At 41.9% G+C, this 27,035-nt stretch overlaps 1 protein-coding gene across 1 annotated transcript; it reads right to left on the bottom strand.

Annotated features, from left to right (window-relative positions):
* Positions 1–2,512: 2,512 nt before the first annotated feature.
* CYP39A1 (cytochrome P450 family 39 subfamily A member 1) lies at positions 2,513–27,035 on the bottom strand (the record flags this gene model as incomplete). Its single annotated transcript, XM_082481335.1, has 12 exons — positions 2,513–2,684; positions 3,797–3,884; positions 7,526–7,614; positions 8,956–9,051; positions 10,700–10,833; positions 11,856–11,946; positions 13,843–13,941; positions 15,440–15,533; positions 16,352–16,501; positions 18,427–18,601; positions 19,898–20,033; positions 26,859–27,035. 12 exons carry the CDS (start codon positions 27,033–27,035, stop codon positions 2,613–2,615), a joined length of 1,401 nt encoding a protein of 466 aa, XP_082337461.1. The 3' UTR covers positions 2,513–2,612.

Here is a 27,035-nt window from a genome sequence, read left to right as displayed (position 1 = left end):
ACCCACACATGTACAAGGCGGTCTCAGTCAACCCTCAGACCCCACAGGCTCTCAGCAGCATGGCCTGAACCCCCTGATCCCTCCAGCAGCCAGCTCCTCCAGGTGCCTCACCCTGAGACACACACATTTCACCTGCTCGCCAGCTAGCCTGGCAGGGTTTACACTCGCGATCACACACTGAAATAACACACCCACACAGTATGCACACCCACGCTCCCTCCAGCTGCTGGTACCACAGATCTATGGTCCCTCCGACCCATGGTCCCACTGCAGTTGCTGCACTCACACCCCCATACCCACACGTGCACACACAAGAGAGCCCCTCACCCAGGAGAAAATTTGAAAATGGAGAGTAAGAAAAAGACGGGACAGACCGCACTGATCAGGCACAGGGCATAGTCAGACGAACATACTGGTCAGCAGCCTGTTTACATGCAATTAACCTCTTTCATCCCCTTATCCCTCTTTTTTCCCACGTTTGTTCCTCTGCAACCCACCCTGGTCCCTCCCTTTCCCCTCCGTTGGTTCCTTCCCTAAATATCCCATAAGAAGTCTCGTGCAAGCTGCTCCTCCCCTCATCCCTCAGTGTGTCCCATACTTGCAGACAGTGTTCCCCCTCAGCCCAAAAGGTGGGAGCTGCTCCCATTGTCTCTGATGGCTGTCGCCCCTGGACATGGCCAGCCCTGGGAGGTGTTGGAGAGGGCATTGCTCAGGGTTCCCACCTGCTTTTGCTCCTCTTTTTATGTGGGAAAATGTGTTTTTTATCACATACGCTAACATAGTCTACAGGCTGTTCTTGCAGGATATGGAAGGAGGCAGAATGTAATTCTGAAAGTCTGAAAAACTCAGCAATGTGCAGAAACTACACGCGAATTGTGCTTGTGTTTAGGACAGATCAGAAGCCATGTGCAGTGGTGTGTTATTAAATATTAACTTTTAGTTGGCTTCAGGTGCCTTTTATTCATTCTAACCAAATTGATGCTGACCTTCAGTTTATACTTTCCTTTAGGGACCTTTTTAGTTTAAAGTCAAGTTTACCATTACAGAATTTTCCTCTTTTGAGTTACCTCTCTTGGGAAAAAAAAAAAACAAAAAACAAAAAACAAACAAACAACCAAAACAAAACCACACACACACAACCACCAAAATTAAACAAAAAAATAAAAAGAAATGCACATTGGGAAAAAAAAAATATATTCACAAAGCTACAAGATACCTGAACAGATATTGTGGACATTTCCAAATTTTAAAATTAAAATATACACTTTTGGGTAACAACCAGACATGAAAACCAAGGGAATAGTTTTCAGTTATGGAAGAGAATCTGAAACAGCAGCTAAGAGTGCAACTCTTGCAGTGTTAACCATTATGAGCTAAATTAGAAGTTGGACGAATAGTTTTCCAGCTATATAAATCATTAAAGTTTGTTAAATTGTTGTATCCATAATTGAGGTAAGCAAACCATTTAATAACTTATACAACGTGTTGTTTTCCTATGAATGTTATCCCCATGGTTTTTACTGCTGTTGAAAGTCCATTTGTGTTTTTTTGCAAATACCTCTAAAATGATGAATAATCTTTACTTAAAAGACTAAAAATAAATGCCAGCTATTATCGTATAAGAAATCTGACAGCAGTTAAAGTGTTGGTATCTGAACTTATTTGACAGCTTCTTTGAACAACTTTTATTAGGTATTCTTTATAGAATTAAATATTTTTAGATTTGTCCAATTTGTTCTATAAGTACGTCACGTTAAAGGGAAAGCAAGTGTTCTAGATGTTAGACAACCAGTCAAATGAATAGCAGTAGCTTTTCTTGCAATCGCTTTTCATTAGAAGCCAAACATCATGATCAAGCTTTCATTGCATATTCATGCAAGGACCGATTCTGAATCCTGTGGAGCAAATAAAGCTCAGTAGAAATTTGAGGTGCTCCAGCGGAACAAGGCACCAGTGTTTCCCATGCTCACAATTTTTCCACGATAAATGCATTTTATTTTCAAAAAGTTGGCACCAATTGTAGGCAGAGCAGGCCCGATCTTCACCTAGCTACACAGGCAGTGATACATAAGTGGTGCTAGTTTATCATGGCTGCAGATCTGATCTGGCGGTCTCTGCTCAGCACTGTCCTGCACTTTGTGCACACCAGCACCAGGGAGCTGTATGGAGTTACCACAAGCCACCAATTTAACCTTGGTTCAAAGAAACCTGCAGGAAGCAGTGACACAGCCTAAGGGACCTGCCTTTCTGCTGGTTATAGTGCAATTTCCATGCAGGATTTCCAAACATGGCAGCTTTTTGTCCAGAATGTCTGGTTGGTGAGTTTAGTATACCAGATTTGCAAAGTCTGTGAATAATTGGCCCACAAATGATGAATGCAGCAGGAGAACTTGTTTTTTAAATACTAGGAGGTAGGCAATCAGGTGAGGAGCGCAGATATAACTATACTGGTATGGCATACCACAACGCAGAGTATGCAGAGCATTTAAAGTTGAAATTAAGAACTGTTAAGGCAGAGAACCTATCTGAAGGTGTAGGACAGAGAAGCAGCTCAGTGGTCCATCCATCGAGGGCTGGCTGGCAAAGGAAGGTACATTAGTGCTGGGCAACTTTCATTCCCGGCATTTATACTGGACCCGGAATGGTGCCATGGGTTGCTGTGTCCCCACCAAATGTAAAGGGCTCTGCAAAAAGAAGAAAATCAATAGAAACATTTACATTAGTTCAGTTAATGGAATTATCATTGTGCTTTAATCTTAAGATACAAACATATTCTTGGAGCTTTGGTCTTACAGAACCAAGACCAAACACTGAGAGTAGTTCTTGGCTTTGCTGAAGCCATTGAGTAGGCCCTTCATGATTACTATTTATTCTGCTCACTCTGACAGAGGATGACACAGGAGATCTTAAGAAACTCTAATGGTTTTGAATATCTTCCCCAGCATAATTGCCTGTGGGTGCAGACCCAAGTTACAGTCAACTCCAGTGAGAGCTGGTGCGGCAACACACCATCAGTCAGCAAGAGGCAGCCTTCCTCCATATGGACTTTCTACCACTACTTGAGATCAACATCTCACGTTCTTCAAGGAGAGCAGAGGAATTAAATTCTCCGAGCTTCCAACTTGCAGTCTAAAGGGCAATCATACAAAGCCCATGCCACTCTAAACCTCTCCCTCCTCAGGAGTTTAGCTATAGGGCGTGTGTGTTTAGTTTGCGACAGGCAGACATGCTGAGTTTGCAGCAGTCCATTTTTGGGAGGAAGAAGGATTTTTGGAAAGTGGATGGGACATAGGCAAATGGGGAAGAAAATTACTGCTGAGAGTGGAGACCACACCACTCTCCCTTAATGGTTAAACCTTTCTGTGTAACAGCTGCTCCTATAGTCTTAGTCTAATCAATTCTCTTCCACCACTGAATATGTAGTGGAAGAGCACTGTGAATGCTGCATCTGATTTCATAGCTTTAAAGTATTAATAATCTGGTTCCATATTCATTGTTTTTGTGAGTGGCAGAAAGCAATTATAAAATCTCTTGTAATGTTTAGGTAATGATGAGACAAAATACACTTGTAGGTGCATTCTTGTATAGACAGCACAGCCCCACTAACATTGCCGGAGTTACTCTGGCTTTTCTGAGTTAAAAGAAGATCGAGTTATTCGTTACATGTTTTATTAATGCTCCTCTCAAAATTTTGCTTCATTATACTTAACTGCAGCTGAGCATGAGTGTTCAGCTGAGCGTGGTGAATGAAGGATATAAAGATGTGGAATGCTACATAAATGCATGGATCTTTTACCTCCTTTGGTATTGCGTCCAAAAGCACAAATTCATATTTGTATAGGAATAGCACAACGAACAACTGGACTTCCATGATAGCAAACCACCTGCAAGAAAAGGGAGGAAAACATTGGCTGTCCAGCCCGACCATCGCATGTGTGTTATCATCAGATAAGAAACAGGGTGTCTTTGACACATTTTACATTCCACGCTTTAGTTCTGCCTGAAAGTTTATCTCCAGTAGGAAAATATGCTGTAGCTTTGTTCAGCTTCATTACTGAGCAGCGAACATGAATGTAGCGGCTGCTCTTTCTTTCCGGTGAAATGTTAGACCAACAGTATCCCTCTGACACCCTATTTTAAAACAGCCCCTTATCATTATGGTTTTTTCCACAGTATAAACATTTATGTTCTTCTAACGCTTGCTGACTTGAAATAACTTCATAGGAGTGAGAAGACAGTCAAATATAGAAAAGGCTATATGACTAATTGTGCTATATAAAGTTATATAATACAGCTGGGAGCCTGATGACATCAGAGTAGCTGTGACAGCGGGAGTTATTACTTAATGCGTCAGCATTAGAATGCGGTATGAGACCCAAGGGCATGATTTTTTTTCTGTAATGCTCTCAAGAAGGGTCTATCTTAGTCAGTCTGGAGAAGATTTCAGATAACTGCAGGTGAATTCCTCCAGGCTATTTTTTTTTAATGTTGATGTGTGCAAGAGCTTTCTCCATTCAGGCACTAGCATGGACCTAGGCCAGGTCATGGGATTACTCACTTGCAGAATTTAGACATAAGTCTTAAATACCTGGTTAAAATAGTCATACTACCTTGCTCTTTGACACAGTCTATTTTCCATTATCTGAGAGATGCTGGAAAACTTGGATAAAACAGCTATTGGGAATTCACTGGGGAGAAGGCCACATGACGGCATATGCCATCATCCTGGATTTGGCCTGGCAGGTGTGAAGAGGAAGCTAATAAGCCCCACGAGACCCAAGCTAACTCCTGCAGAGCCATCCAGATCTGCACACTGAGCCTCCCCGTGCTTCAGAGTGGGAGGATGCTTGTTTGTTTTGGCGTAGCTTCAGACCCAAATTATCTCTGTGATTTCACATTGGAATTACCTTGAGATAGGGAGGTTTTGGTGACCTTGAGCTCAGGCGAATGCAGTGCAGAGATATTTCAATGGAAATTAGCTCAGGTCAGGCAGGACTTGCTACCCAGACTCCATGCCGGTGGCACCGTGCAGAGGTGGGCTCCTTACAGTCACTGCACTGGTTGCACAGTGTGGTCCTGGGCTCCTGGTGCTTGAAGTCCTGCCTCTGAGCCTCAGTGGTCTGGCACAGATGATGTGGCCAAATGCCAAAATGCCTCTAGGTTGCCTCAAAAGTGGAAATACTGCATTTACAGAGGTCTGTCCTTCAAACACGAGCACAGCAGTGTGCCAGCTGACCAGCGCTGACACCTCTGTACCCACGGTGGGGTCCATCTGTAATCTGTCCAAGCAGCAATGGGTATAACCCATAACTGACTGCAGCACTTCCCACCATTAGATCTCAAAGTGCTTTTCCCAACAGGCTGCTGTTGTTATTCTGCTCTTCAAACAGAGATGTTGAGACACAAGGGTGACAAGCAACACACATGCCTGAGGGTGGGCAGAAGGACAGCCCAGAAGTGAAAGGAAGGACAGCAGAGTCTCAGTGCATCCCTCTCTCCTACAGAACATTGTTCTGAGCAGAAACCATGAGCTTTCTTGCAGCTAAATGCCCCTTAGTTCCCACCTGTCTTTTGTATTCATGACTGAATCCTAGAGCAGTTTTCCTGTAAAAACTCTGAGTCACTGATGCCTTCCCATTTTATTCAGTGACAAGGGGGTTTGACAAAGATGTGCTTTTTGAAATCTTGCCCCCAGTGCACTGCTGCGTATTGGTCTTGTGCTGAAACCCAGGAGCCCAGCTGTGGATTGAGGTCCTGCAGTAAATGGAGTCTGAGAATGAAATCACAGCTGTTGTGCTGAAGGTATTACAATGTCAGCATAAGATAAGAGGCAACAGACAGAGCCATGCGAGATAAGCACAGTCGCACAGGCAATAGTCACCCAGTTAGATAAACGTAGCTTCACTGCCATCAAATTTTTCCTTTAGGTAAAAAAGGTGGCACATAAATGGCTTTGTGTGAGCTCTTCCCATGTCAGTTAGCTAGAATATTTGACAAGTTAGTTATTTTCCAGCTTTCAGTTTGATTAAATTAGCTTTTAATTTCATTATGAGCTCTTGCAATGGAGAAATTAAATATTTAATACATTTCAATTAAAAATTCCAGTACTGAATTAAATAAAAATGCATCTTAAACTTGAAATATCTTTGTTTCATTCAGTCATACCAAGGAAATCTGCAACATGGGATCTAGATACATCCCTTGATTTAATTTCCTTTCTTCTAAGACCACTGCATTATTCTCTTAGAACTATTGCTGAAAAGCACGAAGGTGTGTGTTACCATGCGGACTGCCAAAGGGTTTGAGAGGACTTTTTGTCTGTCAGCAAGAAAAAGATTCTCCATCTGTTGTCTATGTGGAAATGTTATCATTTTCTTTCCAACCATAGACTTATTTTAAAGATATTATCGAGTCCAGAGAACAGCCTGAACAAAGAAATAGGTCATTATATATAAACAAGCAGCTTTCAGAAAGATTGTTTTGCAGCTTGTCCTGTACCTGCGGATGCCTCTTGTGAATTCTGCTGTCGCCCCTGCTGGGAGTGAGGCTGTGCTCATATTTAGCTCAGGAGTATGGTACAAGTCACGGAGGTAGAGCAGTGAGTGAGCACTTTCCTCCAGCAAGCCTGAATGGTGAATGCAGTTTTATTCGTTTTGTTTATGTCTTTAATGCCTTTGCAAAGTTTATCTGACAGTCACGTCCAGCCTGCTATAGGGTGCAGATTCAAAAATGCAGATCAGCAACACTCTCCGGATTCCTTGATCCACATGGGACTTTTGAGTTAAACTAACCAGTTTTAAGGATTCTTGGTTATTTGCTTCCTAGAGGAGACCAGGTTTTAAAGGCAGTGAATTGAGCATAGAGATGTTTGAACACAGAAACGAGGAGCAGCTGGCTCCCTGGGACTTGTTCCAGAAAGAGGGACAGCAGAGAAAACAGCAGAAGGAATGCAGGAAGCACCAAGGCTGGCATTGCTGGAGGAGTGAAGAGAGACAGGATCTGCAATTTAAGCCATCATACAATTGCGTGGGCCTTAATGCAAAGACAAGATTTAAACAGAGAGGAGCCAGTTAAGACATTGGAAGATTAGCAAAGATGTCAATAGCATCACAGCAGATGGAGACTCTCAGACCAGAGAAATGTTCTTTAGGTTAGTTTAGAACTGGTTTATGGCAACCTAAATGCCTGTGTCTATAAACTGGCATGTTTGTGATTGGAACAACTCTCCCTTGATGAAAAGGGGCCTCGGCAGCAGCAGAGCTAGGTTGACTTTCCTTCCCAGGGGATATCCCTTCATACATTAGTCTCAGATTCTGCTTTTACATCATGCTTTAACCTGTCTTTTCCAGGAAGGAAACTGCTTTCAAATCAGTTTAAACAAGGTCCAGATAATACTGAACATTGGGGGACTTACAAAGAGGAAAGCAATGAAAACATTTTATCTCCAAGTGTAAGAGGAGCCCAGTTCAAGAGAGTTGTTCTCTTCAGGGGTTGGGAATAAATAAACTCCAGCTGTTTCACTGACCTTCCTGGACACTGATGCTTCCCTCCTCCGAATGCCACAAAGCTGTCCAAGAAAGCATTCTTCTCTAAATTTGCCTCTTTCCAACGATCCTGTGGGAAGAAACTTTTTTTTTTCCAAATCAGCCTTATATAAATAAAGCTTAACTTTATTTCTCCAGGCTAAAAATGACCTTGGACAGCTAATCCTCAACACAAAGTTGCACTAATGCTATTTTTTTGCATTCAACCTGTCAGTGTTAGAATCTGGATTCAAAAGTCAGCACCAACTCAGGGAAAGAAATAAGGGTCCCATTTGAAACATACTTGGCACTGGAGGGGTTTTCAAAATCGTCCCTAAAGCGTTCTTCTTATGCCTCCCCATTTTTCTCAATCCTGCATCTTGAGCTATTGACATGTTTATAAAAATGCGACCTTCTCCTTTTAAATATACATACATTCAAAACAAATGTTCAACCAGTACCCTCCCTCAGCCACAAAATTGTATCACAGCCCACAAACGACTCATGCACATCTTATACACAAGCCATTTCTAAGACGCTGTGCACAAATAAATGCAAGGTGTATGAGCTGTCACATGAGAGAAAGGCAAGGATTGCCCAGCCCCATTTTCAGGTGCAAGCTGGTGTGTGAGAAATGAACTCTTTTTAACAAAACCAGCCTGTCCGTAAAAAAATCTCAGCGGTGATGAAGCAAGGCGGTGCCATTTGGAATGGCAATGTCCAAGAGGTACTCACCTATTCCTCATGGAAAAAGGGTGAGTTTCTAAAAAACAAGCTAGCTTGCTTTTTAGGAATAAAGTTAACTAAAGAGATAAGCTGCTGCATCAACATTTCTGCTTAGGGTTTCAAACAGGCAGGAATTGTTATGAGGGATTTCAAATTGGTGAAGAGTTTGCTAGAGGGGACTTTTTGTTTAAATTACTCCTTGATGTATTTCTATAAAAAAGACAAACTGTTCTATAGCGGATGGTGCTAAAAAGAGCAGTTGCAAGCCTGCCCACACGGCCACCTGGAGTGGAATAATAATCAAGAAACTCTAGATGAGCTACTGAATTAGAAGAGCTAATAGCTACCAGAAATCATCTGACTGGAAAGACCAATAAGCCTGTATAAATGCGTGGAGATGAGCCACACAAACAAATCACAGGGAGAGTTCTTGGAGTTGGGTTCAACAGTGAAATCAGTGGGGTCTTTGCATGGTGGGCTTTGAATCAAGATCAAAGTGATATAAAGTAGTACCACATTATCTGAACTTTAAAGTCTTGCTTATTCCTACAGGCTCCTCCTTTTTTTTGCACATCATCTCTGTCTACAAGGCCATCCTGCAGATGATGGGGAATACCTAACTTTAAGCCAATTTGTCTATGTGCTTTTGTTGTGAAATAAGTGGAGAAAAGACAGCAAAATATCCACGCTAAGAGTGACAACTTACAGGTTTGAACATTTCTGGATCAGGAAAATATTTTGGATTCCTGTGTAACCAATATGGTGATAACATCAGCATGTCACCTGCAGGGACGATGAAATTCTGAAAAGAAGAAAAAACACTAAGAAAAGAGACAATCCTTTGTTCAACCCACAAAATAGTCCCTCTTTAGTACTTCTCTTCCACCAGCAGAAGGTCGTAACAGGGGGCAAGTGAGGGTGGTGAAGCCATGGCCAACATATTACGTGTTTGAAACTTCTTCTTGCTGTTGCCCTTTTTTCCATAAGTAAGACCTAAACAGTGGAGAATGTGGAAAGACTATTTTGGTTCTAATTTGGTTTTCACGGAATCACGGAGTTTCAGAGTTGGAAGGGACTAGTCATCTAGTCCCACTCCCCTGCTAAAGCAGGATTGCCCAGAGCACATTACTCAGGACTGCATCCAGGCGGGTCTTGAAAATCTCCAGAGAAGGGGACTCCACCACCTCCCTGGGCAGCCTGTGCCAGTGCTCTGTCACCCGAACCGTAAAGAAGTTTTTCCGTTGCTCTGTATCCTGGCATTGCAAATCTAGTCTGGGCAAGACTGGAAAACACAGATGGGAAATTCTAAAAGTTTTTTTTTTTTTTACTTTTACCTTGATCTTGTGGTTGAGTTAATATGTGTTTCTGTGTATTTGAACGGAACTTCCTGTGTTCTAACTTGTGCCCGTTACCCCTCATCCTGTCACTGGGAACCACTGAAAAGAGCCTGGCTCCATCCTCCTTCAGCCCACCCTTTAGATACTTGTATGCCATAATAAGGTCTCCCCTCAGCCTTCTCTTCTCCAGGCTAAAGAGTCCCAGCTCTCTCAGCCTTTCCTCATAAGGGAGATGCTCCAATCCCTTAATCATCTTAGTTGCCCTTCGCTGGACTCTCTCCAGCAGTTCCCTGTCCCTCTTGAACTGGGGAGCCCAAAACTGGACACAGTATTCCAGTTGTGGCATCACCAGTGCCGAGTTGAGGGGGAGAATGACCTCCCTCGACCTACTGGCCACACTCTTCCCTATGCAGCCCAGGATTCCATTGGCCTTTTTGGCAACAAGGGCACATTGCTGGGTCATGGATAATTTACCGTCTAGGTATAGAAATAATAGAAATATTATTTCTGTCTTTCCTGATTCTTGATGTATTGTGTGAACGGGTATTTTTTGCTAAATCTTTTGTTAATCGCCTCCTTCAAAATGCAAATAAATTCTTAAAAAGATTTAGATGACAGTAGATCTTTATGGGACTTTCATAATTTCTTAAATAGGCATGAGTGGTGATTCCTTAGGAGAATGTTTTTCTCCCCAATATTTATTTGTTAAGACTCCTGAACACTGGTACTTCCCTTCTGAATGGCAGTGAAGAGGACAATCAGAAAAGAAGGAGTTTTATCAGTTACTAAGTTGTGGTCCTTTCCACTGTATTTCTTGTGTCTGATTACTATTTCATATACCATCTGCATGGTATCTGCAGCTCAATTCAATTCAATCTAAAGTAAATTTAAAACTGAAGGTAAGACTATGAGCAAGAGAAGCAAAACCACTCTTAAATTAATGATTATTAAATTAATGATGATGAATAAATCTGTTAAACCAAAACAGGATATATATGTGAGACCGTGGAATATCTCTGCTATTTGAATTTTATCCAGATATTTTGGGAGGCCCCTTTCCAGACAAATCATACAGCATCCTTTTGGGGAAAAACAAAACCCAACAAAACTCACCTGAATTTTTATCGGATTTACTACTTTCTTGGTGATTGCACCTGGAGACCTCAGCCGTATGGCTTCCAACGTGCACCATTTAATAAAAGGGAGCTTCTTAAGGTCCTCTTCAGACACTTCTATTTTATCTTTACCTGTTGTGGCATGAGAAAGAAGCCTCTGTGTGAAAATTAGATTTCATACCTGTGTTGATACATGCTGGCATGTCTTGCTTTAGACCTTCTGACATAATACCTCAAGACTTTAAGACCTTGTTTACACCCAGAAATTTTCTTTATATTTCAAAGTAAATAAATGGTCCCAAATCAGTACAATTCAAGAAAAGCCATTGAAGAGAATTTAATAACTCTGAGGTAGCTGTAGAGTTATTATAGAGTTGTATTGTAGAGTTATAGCTGTAGGTAGTCATCCAGCCATTCCAGTGCATGGAAATCTCAGGGACTGTAGGCACCAAGACGAGGAATCATAGCTGAGCTCTTGGGCTATGTTAGCACCAGCAAATAAAACAGGGCCAGGAGAAAGGCTTAAGCACTGGTTCGTGATTATCCTTATTGGTTAATTATTGACATGTTCCTTGATGTGGTTTTGACCCATGCCAACTAAGACTCATCCATGAAAGTCTAAGCATGGATCAGGGGACTGCTTATGTGAGTGACTGCTCCCAGTAGGTGACTGTTTTTTGAAGGAAAGAGGTTAATCATGTAGGGGTGAATCATGCTGGACAAATTTGCCTCAGATGAGAGAAAAGAGAACAGTTCCTGGCCTTTTTTTTCCACAGAATACCTGTAACTCTGGTGAACATCACACCATGAAAAGCAGCTGAATTGAAAAACCTTGTCTGACCCTATCGTAGATGCGTGAAGAAAGCACAAGACTGGTTAATACAAATCTAGGTCTAAATGATAGGTGTGCAATGAAGAGACAAGTACATACAGTTCTTTTTCTACCTTCTTGTGAGAACATCAAAGGTGTTTTTTGCTTAAAAACATGTCTTGAGCATATGCTGAGTAAAGAAACCAGAGCTGGACTCTGTGTTATCAGTAGTACCCTCAGCAGAAACATTCATTATTCCCATCTATTGACCATTGGTCATGTGCTTGGCCAACACAGAATAAATCATTTCTAGATTCCAGAAGGACACGATCAGATTTATTACCTGCTTTGCCGAAAACAGAAGCCAGGTCTTCCATGATTTTCTCGTAAATGGAAGGATAAGAGAGTATGAAAACAAGGGTCCAAAATGCAATCTAAACAGAGATGAAAGTACTTTAACTTCGGAATATGGAACAGAATTGCAGTATCTTTGTAGCAAATCACAGAAGCAGGTGAAAACATTTGTACTTTTTTTGTTGTAGTTGGGATGCACAGGGAGCTGTGCTTCCAGGGTCAATCCACATCTGAGGGCTCAGATCCTGGGAGATTAGGTCTAGTCATCTGCCGTGTACTTATCTTCAGTGAACATTATATAGCCTGGGCTTCGAGCTTTGAAACACAGAATCCTTTCTTTAATTTCAAATAACTAGGTGTTAAAATAAATTACTAAATCATTGTGTGTGATTAGATTTAGCTGCATGAGTGGAAGAAAAATTAAATAGTAAATTCCTACTAATATTAGCAGAAATTAGGTTAAATAATTTGCAGGGCATTGTCACAGTGAGTCACACTAAAATGGGCAGGAAAAGTTTTAATTAACAGCAAAACAAGCAGTAGTATATCCCCTTTAGAAATAATTTGCTAACTGATTATGCAATGAAGTTGAAAATCAAGAAATTTAGGAAAGGAGAAAATCCTCTTAAGTAGGATGAAACCAGAAGGACTCGCAGCGCTGCCAGGAGTTTCTCTCCTCTTGCTGATCTAGCGGAAGATGCAGTCTGCACACAGATCTGGTCGTGGGCCATCTGTGCTGATGAGGGATGAGAACTCTTACTGTTATTTCCCAAATAGCCCCACGTGGATGCAGCCCTCCTTCTGCAAAACAAATCCGGTAGCTTAGATTTCTTGTAGAGCACTCGGACACTGCGGCCTCACTCCATGGGCTGAGGAGGGGTAACTGAATTGTTTCAAATAAAAGGGTTTAATGCACTTCTAAAAAATCCCCTTGGGAAGTGAAAGGCCTTTTTTCATCATTCGAGTCACCAGAACAGTGGTTGTGACTATTCTAAGAAACAACGAAATATCTGTATGTCTATTTACAGCTGAATATTACAGGAGTAAGTAATGATAGTGTTGTGGAAGGTATGTCAGTTATCCTGATAACAGGCAGCAGGCTATGCCTCTCACTTATACCAACATGTGAATCCACAGAAACCTCACTGAAATGGATGAAATTCCTTTCGGGTAAATTGTATTAATATCCGATCTACAAAACCCATAGATATATCCATTAGGAGTACATATAAAAATAACTCACTATCATTTTTTTCTAAATCACATCTGTGACAGACATAACTGCTGGAAAGAGCTTAGTCGTCACGGTAAATAAAGGATGTTTTTGCTGCTATGGATTTTTCATCCGAGAAATTCCTGTAAATGTCTTTGGTCAGCCTAAGGTGTGTTATATATATTGGGCTTGTTAGCATACATATAGCTGTATCATTAATCCATCAAATTCATTTCTAACACAGACAAAACTTAAGCAGCACTAGAATCAAACTATTGCTTTTCTTGCCCTGAAGCAACACTGGCATTTGTACAGCAGATCCCCCAAAGCAAAAGAGTCAAAATCACACAAAGATTTACACACAGATGAAGTTACTCTATATTGTGCTTTTGATATTCTTTACAATTGATAACACCAGGCTACTTAAAATAGACTCTCTAGTATAATACAGCCACAGTGCTTCAAAATAGAATTTAATACTCTTCACAGCTTAAGACTGTGATCTTAATAGCTATGAGACATATGTTCCTGAAATGTTATGATAGGGACATAATAATTTAGGAAAAATACAAGAAGAGCTTTTCTTGTCATTGCTTCTGTGACAATGCAGCCTGGGTATATTTGCAGTGATGCATGTGGGCGTGATAATCCCATTTTTGGAATACATGCAGTGTGTGTGACCTCTGGTTCAAAGTCTTTGCTTCCCAAATACAGGCTTTTGAGCAGGTTAGAGAGAATGTTTTTCTCTAGCTGATGTACTTACAGGGACAGAATTTGCTTGGGAAGCCCAGAGCATTAGGAGACCATAATTGGGACCCAGATGTTTTCCTTGCAAGTTATCCAGGAGATGTTGCAGTAGTGTCTGTTATAAATAAAAGATAATAATGTGTATTTCCAAAAAATATATTAAAATCTAGTTTAGGGTGGTGCTTACTAAAGTTCAAGGATATAATGTAAGACTAGTTTATCAAAGAGAAGTAATGTTAGTTACGGGGTTTTTGCAGTCACAAGTAGAGATGACAGCTGTTAAGAGAAAGTGAGACTCACTCATAGACAGAAGCCCAGAAGAAGTCAAAGCACCACATGAATCTCTACTGAATACTTGCACCACCCTCCATTTTCTTAAAGTTTTTAGGGAATCTGGTTCTCTCGCTCCCCATTGTTGCTTGCATGTGGAAGAAATAAAAAAGAAATCTCTATTCTTTTATAATTCTTGCTCTACTTCTCTACTTTCAAGAACCTGAAAATGGGACCAAACAAGTTGAATGAATGGAAATGAAGAAAATGTTCTCTCTGTTCCTGCCAAAAAGGTGCTTGTTATGAAGAGATGGTCTGATATATCAGCAAAGTTCCTAGTTCCAGGTGCTTTTTTAGTGACATAACCAATGACTTCAATGTCTTGATGTTCTTTGAAACTACAGCAACCGTGCAATGTTCTAGGATCAGCTTTTGTTTATAGTATTTCCTTAAATACAGGGCAACCGTGCATTCAAGGCAAAGCTTCCTCTCTACTTTTCAGAGGGGAAAAGGCTGACCTGGAACAAAAAATGACTGCCTTTTTCCTAATTCCCACCCAATCTACAACACCGAGCTTGTGCCTCCTATTTCCTGTACTTTCTTACCTCCCACCATCCCCTCTCCAGCCCTCTCTTTCTTTCCATTATTATGGTTTATTTTATGAAAGAAACTCTGGTATGTAAAGCTTTTAAAGTCTAAATAAAACCTGGGTTGTTTAATGATCTGTTCTATAATCATTTGGTAGATCAAAATTCCCAGGCCAGCCTACCCTCGTGTTTGTCTACTGTATAGACAGAATTCCTGCCATAGTTAAGGAGAATAACCAGGGGGACAACTTATCACAGCCTTGACACAATCAATGTTTAGGGTACTTGGCCTCCAATCCAGTAATCTGCTATTTTCTACTAGTCTGGCTGCTGGAGGATCTACTCACTCTACACCAGGGTTTAAAAATAGTACATGGAAGGTTTTGAAATTTCACAGTGCGGTGCCCTCAGAGAAACAACTGAAGAGGTCTTTCTCTCACTTCTTTCAACTACTCACTGCAACTGTGATACCGCAGGCTGGCGGTGGGTCAGAGCTCTGAACCCTTGGCTTAAAACTCCCCAGAGGAAGATCTTGATTGTCAGAATTGTAGGAAATAAACTAAATTGAGGAGTAGGGCTCAAAATTATGGGTCTTATCTAATATAGGCAACAGCAATAATGGACAATTAAGGTATGCAGCTATTAAAGCTGACATATTTGGCTTATTTCTTCCAGTACTGAAATAATTCCTGCCCTCCATCGTTTTAGTCAGAATATACAACAAAGTCATTTTATTTCATAGCCTTGGATGTTTACCTTGGATGCGGTCTCTGAAGGGTTGGTCCTTTCAGCATTCGACACTACTTTCTCAAATAATTTTAGAAGCCATTTTTTGGATTTAGACCAGTTCCTGTAAAGAAAAGCAACAAACAAGAAGTACTTAACTGAGGCAGCACAAACCAACGTTTCCTTTTCCATGAGAAGGACTCTTTGGTTTCTTTCCAAAAGCCCCTGGGCAGCAGTCAGTTGATGAATAGTCAAGTGTCAATCTGATTGATAGTGTTGACTTCACCTTGGCCCGACCTCATCTTACAGCCAGGACCTGTGGCTGCAAGATTCCTAGATTTTCATATCTATTCCGCTATGGGTTTTCATTGTGGTTTTGGACAATTGCTTAGCTCAATCTTTTCAAGAATGACCTCCCCTAAGAAAATAAAGGCCACATTTTTAGAGCATCCTTAGTTCTTTCTGAAGGCTATTTTGAGCCACTCAAGGTGCTGTCATGGCCCTGAGAGCATTGGTAGGCTCCCTTTCTCGGAGTTTGGTTGCCTTTACCCAAGGTCAGCTCTGCAACAGAGCAGCCGTGTAACCTGGGATCAGTCTGCTGGGAAAACAGCTAAGGTGTGGGAAAGAGCACATGCCTGGTTGGGGACCCCGTCAACTTGGGACTCACGTTTAGGCTCAGGCCTTTGCCTTTTACCCTGTTCAGCTCCCTGAGGGGTCCAAACTGGACCCTGCCCAGTTACGCAAGGTGCTTTATGCCAGGAAAATGCATGAGACAAGGTCAGGACTTTTTCGAAGTACCTAGCTGAAAGCCTGCTTGACCCAAGGACACACCATCGACAAAGAGCGCATCATCCTCCAGGGAAAATATCTCTCACAGTTGACATCCCAGCAAGCAAAATGCTTGTAATGTGTACACCATGAGCATTATCTCCACTTCGTTACCTCAGGAAGCACTCGGGCATTTGAGAAGCATATTCAAAGTCCTCATCATACTTCAGAAAATGTTCTTCAAACTCCTTGATTTCAGTCTGACTTGTTGGGCAGATGCCTCTCCCAAACAAAGTGTTCACCACTGCTGGATACATGATATGCCTGCAAGGACAAGATCTCCATGACTTACAGGCCATAGGGAAGCTGTTGCAGCAGTTTTAGGTCAGGACACAGTGTGTTGAATTGCCAACACTAGAAGCATGGGATTCAAGTGTATTTTAAGCAGAAGCTGGGATGATACACGGACCTCAGGCTAGTCCTCTGCATGTAGCTGAACTTCATCAGTTAGCGTTTGGTCACTTGAACAGTGGCAGAAAGTGTCTGGGCACTGAGGTTTCCATCTCCCCATTAACCACCCCTCTTATTTCAGGTTAGCCCATGTGGACCTTCCCGGCATTGCACAACCCCTTCTGCAACCAGACACCCTGAGAAATCTTTTCCTTGGCTACAGCTTTGCTGGACTGAACAATGCTTTTTTTTTGTTTTCTTTTTATCTCACTCCTTCCCTATTTGCTCCTCTGTTACCCTGCAAACTCTGAGCTTGTTTCCCAGCCCACTTCACCTGTACTCTTGAGATCTGAGAAACCCTTATGCAGTCTTCGCTGGGTTCCAGCCACTGCTAAATACATATTTCAGGCAATGGCTCTTTCACTTTCTTGCTTTTCTACAGATCATAAGGAAGATGGAGCCACCTGCTGGCTCTATGGATTTAATTTTGCAGCAGCTAAATAACAATTATCCAGGGCATTGCATTCCGATTCTATCCTGTGTTGTCTGTCAAAACCACAAGAACAGATTACACTCAGCACAGATTTACTGTGGATTACTCTTACGAATTCTGTAGATATCATCTAGCCTATGACTTTTTTTTTTTAATGTTAGACAAATAGCAGCTGATTCAGATTTGATGACCGGTGTCCCCGACAGCCATGGCACTGGGAAAAACGCCCTGTTCCCCAAGGCTGCAGCAGGGAGCCATGCATGCTTCATGTAGGACCTGTACACCCATGCTACCATGGGCACCCACACCATGGTGTGGACCATGGTCTGTGCTGGTGGCAGTATAGCACAGAACAACGGTCCATCCCTGCCCTCAGAAACTTGAGCCCACATAAAAGACCACAGATGGATTCTGGCAGGGGAATAACAAGAACATGTGAGCCAATATTAGCATACCGGGCAGTGGCGTAGCACACTAATGATTCAATGACTGTCCGTTTTGTTCACAAGAAGCAGACATGACTTTGATCTCAGAAGACAGGTGGGGGAACACCATGGAATGTGGGGGTTTGCACCCCAATATTGGGACTGGGGTTTCAAAACCCCTTTCCCCCACATCTTTCCCCCGTTAATCCAAATTGCAGTAGTTGAAGTGACAGGTGCTCAGCGTTTTAGCTGCAGTAAAAAGCTGTATCTTAGATGTATTATGTAGAAAAAGTCAGCAAAAGTCAACCTGGATGTGAGGTCTTAGAAACAGGTCCAAGCCAAAGGCAATATTCAACTTGCAGTCCTGATGGACAGGTAAGATAGAGGTGTTATCCCAGTTGATCAGGAAGAAGGAGGAGTTAAAAGCTCTGTTGTTGTCAGATGAAACTGTCAGTAAAGGGATTTTTTTTACATGAAGGATGAAGTTCTGGCAGCAAAGTCAGTTGTAGGTCTTATTGAAGTTTTGGGCTAGGCTTGGCCCAAAACAGACAGGGAAAGTTTTCATCCTGCTGAAAATCAAGCGTTTTGTCTGTTCATAAGTTCTTTATAAACACATTAAGCTTTTATCCCATCTTTTGGGAAAAAGAGTTTGTTGGAAGATGCCGTGTTTTCTTTTTTTCTTCCAAACGGGTAATTCAGATGTTTCTCCTAGCTGGGAGAAACACCTTTAGACGAAACCCTGTCCGCTCTGTGATCCACCTGAAACTGTGAAGCAGTGATGAATATCCTGCCACAGCCTGAGCACCCCCTGCTTTATGGTAACATCTCTGCTCCCATACAGGATACCCATGTGTTATAGATGTGCTGCAAAACTCCCTTACCTTACCAGGTCATTGAGGTCGCCTGTGCCCTCTGTGCCCAGCTGTGCCATGTGCTCACATAGTTCCTTACACAAAGTGCCCGTGAACATGTGCAGATTAGAAGGACCCATTTTTCCCTTCATCATGCTGTAGAGGTTACCATGGTTCTGATAAAATGCTTCCGCAGGGACAGAAACTAAATACAAAAAGAAACAGAATAACGTTTTGGAAAGTAGACGAAGTAGATTTACATGGAAAGATAGCGTGAAATTTTTTACACATAACTCATGACTCAAATGCCTTAATCCTCATTTTCCTAGAGTGAAATTCCCAAGAAGTTTGTTCTAACCCTGCAAAGATTTTGGTGGGCCCTCTGCTTCTACCAGTCTATGTAACATCTTCCTGCCTCATGAAGCTTCAGGGCCAGAATCAACAATCCAGAGACTTCCCCCTAGCTTCAGTATGGCTGTACAGAGAAGTGCATGCTCTCTGCAAAATTTACTGAAATGAAAAATAAATTAATGCAAGAAAAAAAAGTTTTGGTCTTCATGCTATAGTACATTGTCTCAGTCCTATCAGGAGAGGCTGAGAGAACCGGGACTGTTCAGCCTGGAGAAGAGAAGGCTCAGGGGGATCTTATCAGTGGGGTAAGTATCTGGTGCTGGGGGTAAAGAAGATGAGGCCAGGGTCTTCTCAGGGCAGGAGGCAACAGGCACAAATGGGAATACAGGAGAACCCACTGAGACATAGGAAAGATTTTATTGCGAGGTCATACACAGGAACAGCTTGCCCGGAGAAGTTGTGGAGTCTCCATCCTAAGAGAAACTCAAAACCCAACCGGACACAGCTCTGAGCAACCTGCTGTCGCTGACATTGCTCTGAGCAGGGGCTTGGACTGGGCTGATGCCTTCCAGCCACAGGGATTCTGTGGTTTAATCTCTCTGCCAAGTTGCCTCTCTCTCATTTCACAGTCCAAAATGGCCAAACAACTCAGAGTATTTCTGTCTGTGCAATTCCACGTGGATATAAGCACATGAGCTGACAGTGCATGCCACTGCGGATGAGATATGTACCTCATCCCTCTTTAATGACTGTTTTATTGCAGGGTAACAACTAATTATTGCTGCACGCTGATTTTCAAATTAAGTAATAGGACAACATACTATTGCTCCAAACCTTGTACACAAAGGTGGAGTGTCTAGCCACAGGAAACGACCTGACCTCAAACTTGGGTTGCTTAATGATAGAAGTAATAACAGTCCTTGGATCAGAAACCTTTGATCCCTCGAGACTGAATCCAAATCACTTTGCAGGCTTACAGTGCTGAATCCATAGGAAGGAATTTAATTTCGCCTTCATTTTGTAGCGTGGTCATGGGTTAAGATAAGCATTTGAGGCATGATCAAAAAGCCAGTGGACTTTGGATTGGGCTTTAGTGTTCCTGGGTAATTGGATTCGGTTTCCATTAAAAAAAGAGCTATGTCTCATTTACCTGTATTCTCGACAGCTTGTTGTACTGCCTGTTCAAAATTTAAGTCTTTAGATTTAAAAAATGCTTCAGTTCCTTCTTCCTCAGTCACAAAAGTAAACCGTTTTCCCAGAGCGAATATTGTGAATACAGGCCCATGCTGGAACAAACAAAGATTTCATATTACTGTATTGTTAACATGTTTGATGGGAGCCCCAAGAGGGCTTTGGCACTGCCGAGAGGTGAGGAGGGAGGACCAGGTCCTCCTTGCTCTCTGTACACCTTAGCTTAGAAGTGCAAAAAGAGGAACATGAATCAAACCACAATTTATCAACTTACGGACCATAAGGGAACGTCCCAGGGGCCTGACTGACCTCTTGCAGAATAGAAGAGATTCTTTCCCCAGGATCAATATTTTATATTTGAATTACATTACAGTTCAAAAAATACAACCTACCTAGATTTAAAGAACGAAGTGATGGATTATCTACTGCATCCCTTGGCTGCAACAGCAAAGTACCCACATTGTAAAAATCCATAATCCTACCTATTTCAATCTACATTTATTTAACAAAAACTCCCATCCTTGCATCCTTTTAATGTTTTTTTTTTATTATTTTCTGGTTTAAAGGTTCTGCTAATACAAACAATCTCTTTCTTGTAGAGGGGTTTAAAGATTAATATCAAAATAGCTAACAACTTTGTTGAGACTGATATATTTGATATCGTAAATCATTCTTTTGTTTTCTCTTAATCTAATATCCTAGACCCCTCTCAAAACTTTCAGCAATAGATATTCAATTCTGAATTCCTACATTACGAAAAAGGTCACCAATATTTGTAGATACTCTAAACTAGCAAACAAATGTATAGTACCTACCTGTCAGATTTAGGCATAAAAATCAAAATTAGGAAATGAAGAATCTTTACCATCTTTTTCTTAGTGAAGGTGATTTCTGCTCACATGTTAAAGCCTTGGAAATCAAAAGCCCAGCATTTACATTTAGATGCACACTACCTTCTTTTGGCAAAGTTATTGTACAAATTGAAAGGTTTGGGGGGGGTTCCTAACGTCTCTTGGCATATCAGGGAACCTGATTTTCTTTTTCCAGTTACATTGCTGACAAGGGTGAGAAAAAGATCTCTGTTGATGTCTTTGGAGTACTGAAAAGCCTTGAAACCTCCGTGCTCACACGGCTTATGCCATTGACTTGAACCATTTCTTGTGTTGGCTGTGTCTGTATTGTAAAGGCTGCTTCATCAAAAGCTCTTTGAAGCCAAGGAAAAGATTCCTCTTGACATCAATTGAATTTTGATTGTGTCCTTCAACTGTAAATTATTAAAGAAACAATGACAGTTTAAACTCTCTGGGTGATAATAAATAAAATATTGTTTTAATTGCTAAGGTTGGATTTTTATGGATAATAGCAGGTCCTTATGATCAGGCTGGATAGAAATCAGTGAATTTATATTGTGTTTGTTTTAAAATCAGGGTTTTTTAATTTTAAATTAACATTAAAATGTACTTAAACTAATTTTAAAATAAAACTGAATTTGAACTAATAGCAACCTGCAATAAAACGTAATCATTCAATTAAGGTCGCACTCATTTAAAGGTTGAAACACTTTAGATGATAACATGTGAGCAAGATGCCTAAGCTCCCATTACAGACAATAGAGATCAGGTTTACACAGCCAAAGGAGCCTAAAAAGCGATTCATCTGATGAACTACTGCACACGTCTGGTTATGAAGGTGAGATGAACTGCCCTCAGGCTCCACTGACAGGACTGACTACGTGTCCACTGACCATCGGTAAAGCTGGGACATCTTTCTTACCTGTAAACACCTACACAAACAATCTGGTTTTGAATCTCATCCAATGTACTGCAATCTATTTAGAATAATTATAATTAAAGCAATATTAAACAAAATTGAAATTAACAAAGAACAAGTCAACTTCATTGAACAGCAGCACAACGATAGTGGATGTTCAAAGACATATCTTTCAGAAAGCAGAATTTTGTGTCCAAACAGGAAATTACAAATAAATATGTTATCTGATAAAAAAATGTAAAATTAAAAACTAAAAAAGTAAATATATTAAGAAATTAAAATACTAAAAAAGGTTTGAGGATCGAGATGCTAATGGCAATCCCCACCCCCATTAATAAAGACTTTTCTGAACATACCAGGTGCAGGAAGTCTCCCAGTGTGTTGCCGAGCCTGATAAATGCTCAAGGTGTAAAGAAACCAAGTGGGGAAGCAACGTGAGTTAGCAATCACACCAGTTTAAGACAAATCCCACCCTGGAGCCTTTCACTGTGAGGGATGGACTGAGACCTTGTTTCGAAGGAAGAATTAAGTAGAATAGAATTCAACAAGTGCTAGGTAAATCAGTGATAAATATTTCAATTCAAAACTCTAGAGGGATTAAAATATGAAGTTGCAGAACTACCTACCGTGATCCATTAAAACAAGAGGATAGACAGGCAAACCTGGTGCCTTTCTCAAGGGCTCCTGAAGGAGGACCTGGGAAGCCTCAAAGAGTCATTCCAGTACGCAGCAATTTTTTATAAGCGTTATCAAAGACCAGAATTAGCAGAGGATAAATAGGATGTACTGAAGAAGAGCCTAATACAGCTTTTAGGAATGCATAAGGATGCGTGGCCTGAAACATATTCCTGATTCATTCCTTAGAAGAAGGAATTAAAAGTTTGCACATAATCTGGAGTCATTTGGGAGTCTAAACTATGAGGATACCTAGAAACATCACTGAAGAAGAAGGCCTAGAAGAGTCACATTCTGAAAGATCTATCTAAGATCTATTATACAAGTGCTAATAATTAATTTAGAGCTCTCATCTTGCTAGGAAAGGAGCGGAGAAAGGACAGCAAATACCTAAACCCATCCTGTGCTCACACCTTCAATTTAACCTGTATCTCTGCCCATTCAACCTCAGCAGGATATACTGAGCTAGAAAAGGCCAAGGGATGGAGAACAAGCATGAGTGAAAGGTTCATTAAAAGGAGACTAAGTGGATGTAGATCCCAGGAAAGGTTAAAAGAGAATAATTATTCTCAGTTTCCCATAAAGTAAAAGCTTTCTTCAATTGGTTCATGGTTAAATTATGGATTCATAGCTGTGGGATGCTGTGGAAGCCAAAATCACACACAGGGTAAAAAAAGAGATTAGGCTATCACAGTCAGGTCATCTGGATGCAAATTCCAGCCTAGAAAATCCTTAAACTGTTGACAGCCAGATGCTGGGAAGGAAAAGCAGAAGGTGACATTCTTTCGTCTGGGTGTGCTCCTTACACCCTGCTACTGAGCGTCTACTAATAGCTGCTATTTGGGACAGACACCTGAATAAACAGACTTTTCATCTGTCCCGGTATAATTATGCTGATGTTCTAATGTCACAAAAACAGTTACCGGAACAAGCTGTCACAGCATTTACCATCGCTGTGCTCTGGGTGGGTACCAACGAAGCGTGGGCATTGCCTGCCAACACTGCGTCCCAGTTTACTGCTCTGCCTGAAACAGCATTTAAAGATACCTGATGACGTATAGAGACAGCAAAATAAAAATCCTGTTAGGATTTAGGGCCTATGAAGCTGCTGTCACTTATGAAAGCTCTTTCTTTCCCAAAGAGGGGGAAACACTGCACCAAACAACAGTGCCATGATGAGAGGCTGATCTGAGCTTGCATGAAAGTAACGTTCCAGAGAAATAAAAGCTTCAGAAGGACGTTCTCCACAACCTCAAAGGAAGGAAATCAGGGGAACAGCCATTTTTCCCAGGGGCACTGCCAGGCAGGGAGCAACCACTCTCAGCTGCAGCGCTGTCAAGACTCATGTTGGGAGCCGGGTGCACTGGGAGGGTTTTCTCTCCCTTGGCATGCCCATGCACATGAGTTCAACGCCATGTGTGTCCTCCCTCCCTCAGGGACTTTAGAATTTTGGCCTTCTGTGTATGGGACCAGGGTCACAGACCCTTAGTGACTCAGCTGTGGAGACTGTCTTCACAAACGCTCCACCAGAAGCCTTGTTCCCTTCTCCAGCCTGTTTCTCCTCCACCAAATCTCATGCAGGATGCACGGCCCTTGCCGTGTAACCCAGCCAGCCATCCCTCATGCAACCACACTCCACGAAGAAGGCTGAGAGGCATCTACCCAAGTCCTGAGATGGGGCACCATGTCCCAAACACAATCAACACACTGAGAGCGATGTTTGGATCCACAGATTCATACAACAGTGCAGAACAATTTCATGGGTTTAATTGAACTTTTCTTGTTAGCTTAATTAGCGAACTGATGAAAAACATTTGAAATTCCTTACTAATTCTTATCGTGTTTGCCAGGCAAAGTGGGGAACCACATCCTTTGAAGCCTCATGAAGCAGCTCTACATGTATTTTATGTTGTATGGTGGCTCCAGTTACCCACCCTGCTCATCTCAGACCGCCTGCAAAATTCCTTTAACAAGCCAGGCAGCTCTGGGAGGAAGAGGTGCTGTCTTCTATTAGACCAGAGATTAAATATTTTATTAGAGCAGGGGATCTTTCTTTTCTTAGACCCACCGATGACACAAGGGGAAAAACAGACAATTCTTCCTGCCCATGTCTTCTTCTGTAGGAGGAAAACAGAAGCAGTGAACTTCAAGCAAAGCGCAGGTTGGAAGTAGTGGAAGTCCAGTGTGTTACTGCAGGGCTCGAGAGAAAAAGCAGTGGGGGATATGCACAAAAGGGACAACAGTAAGAAAGTTAACTGTTTAAGAAAGAAAAAGAAATGAGTGTCGCTTTGTCAGACTGAAGGATTAATCCAGGGGAGGAATCTTCTAATTGCCAAATTATTGCAGATGTATTTTGCAACCCTTGTTATGCCTTCTAATGACCCCTTTGGCAGCAGCACCTGTTTTCTTTGGCTGCACAATGTTACAGTGCCTACTCCTTTACAAGGGAGGAGGCAGGAAAAGGCTTATTTTTCATGGCCTCAGCACTTCGGGCCAGTGTGGGAGGTGGGAAGGGAGGGAGGGAGACATGCCTGGGATGTTCAAGGAGAAGAGGGCAAGAGCAAGAAAGGAGCCCTTCCCAGGGAGAGGGAGACTGCCAGATGAGCGTGCTGCAGGCAGGCAGCCAGCCCAGGAGTGACGGATGGAAAGGTCCCTCTTGGCTCAGGGGGACCGCAGGGAGAGGTCAGAACTCATGAGGATGCTGAGCTGCTGGACTAAGAAAAAAAGTCAAAGGAAAAGTCCCATCTGCAAACACACAGCAAAGGGGAGATATGTAAGAAACACTTCTCTTTCAGCTTTCCCTTATTTTGAGTTTTCTCCCATTGAAAATATTCCTTGTTCTACTTTCTGTCCCAATAAAACCTGGGGAATATAAAGTCCTTCAACTGTTTCTTGTGTGTTCAGATGTGGCAGCAGCTGCCATAGCACCAACAGCGGCCTAAAGGGTCTCCAGGCAAACGAACATCAAAATTAATGGACCCAGAGCCACTAAGTTTGCATTTGTATTTCAATACATTCTTTAGTATGTAAAAGTTTTGCTCATTCAATCTGTGAATGAACCCCCAAAAAGGACTCTTCTGCCAGGTTTGTTTTAAAATTTCATCTTAGAGATTTTGCTAAAAGCTTCCTGGGAAAAAAGGCAACTAAAGGCAAGCTTCAGTCACGGTGAAACATCCGTCCCTAAAAGGGGTTGCACTGGAAAGGACCTATTTGCTACCAGTATGTTTTCAATAGAAAAAGGAGGTTCTCTTAACAGCCTCATGTCAGCAGAGTCAAAGAAATATTATGATTTTGTTTTCTGAGTGAGGCTGGATCAGTTTATTTAAAGGATGACGTGGCATGGTTTCTGAAATAGTAAGAGAATGGACCGGAATGAGTTGTCTTTCAGTCCTACATTTCTACCCTAAGATGAATGAACAAGTAACTGATCACAGTATGCATAGATGAAAGATACAGGAAGGACATAGCAATATACGGTTAAAACCAGCCTGTTAAGCTCAAAGAAGCCAAGGAACTCCAGATCACGCACTTGAGCTTACTCTAAGGTGCACCGATGTGCTTTCATACAAGACCGACAGCTCTTGATATTCTCATACCTCATACTTCAGCTGATTATACTTGAACCTCTGCTTTCATTTAACACCATGAGTTTAACAACCATGGCTGCAAAGAAGTACTTACAAATATGAAATCTAATAGTTGAAAATGAGAAAGAAATTTTTAAACATCCCGTAGTTATTAATTTTTTTTTTTTCAAATTTCAGGATGTTACAATGGTTTCATTTTTACGTAGTTTTTGCAAGCAGTGGCCTGTGTGATCCTTCAGTTTTGAACACTTGAAGCTGACTATTCTGCATCAGTAGCAGGGGGTACCATCACTGAACGAAAATGGGAAGATGGGGTTTATGTCAGTTAGTACTAGCTGCCTAGAAATTAAGCATCTAATCTAAATTAATCATTCAGGCTCTCTCTATCAGACAGACATGGAGAAAGAAAGGCATGTCCAGGGGGTAAATATTCACACCGTCTCTGGTAAGTTTTTTAGGATGGAAGAAGTTGCCTGCCAAGCATGCCTGGGTCTCTCTTGAGTGTTGAGGGACACCAGCTGGTGCTCAGAAACATCACCTAACTTTAGGCACACAAATAATTAGTCTCCTCGTCCCAGCATCTGCAACAGGGCTTTCCACATTATCTGAAACCAAGATTAACACGTAGCCAGACTGCAAAAGCAAAACAGCAGAGGTGCTGGGTCCAAACAGGATGATCACAGTGCAGAGATCATGCCTGGATCGCATCCACCACTTAGCAAAGTTACTGGTACAAAGCCGATCCTTCACCAGCTAAATGCTTCTGATGTTATAAAATGTGACAGAAAAGGAGCAAACTTAATGCAGAAGTTTTCTCCTCGCCTTTCCCCTTGCAGGCAGCCACCCTGAGCACGCACCCACGAGCAGGCACGCCGCCACAGCCGTTACCTTGCTTCTAGCTTGTTCTATAAACTCCAGAGGAGCTTTCCCAAACTGAAACGCAGCTCCAAACCAAGGGATCCAACCCCTGATGCAGGGAGGGGAGCTCCGGTTTCTCAGCTGAGACAAAACAGCCTTGACAATAAGAAGTCCCAGGATCGCTGCCAAGAGGAGAGCAAGAGCCAT

The sequence above is a fragment of the Vanellus vanellus genome (assembly GCF_965231255.1).
Source record: "Vanellus vanellus genome assembly, chromosome: 3".
In the NCBI taxonomy this organism is placed as follows: Eukaryota; Metazoa; Chordata; class Aves; order Charadriiformes; family Charadriidae; genus Vanellus; species Vanellus vanellus.
The sequence above is the reverse complement of the archived record's forward strand: the minus strand, read 5'-3'. Positions and strand labels throughout refer to the sequence as shown.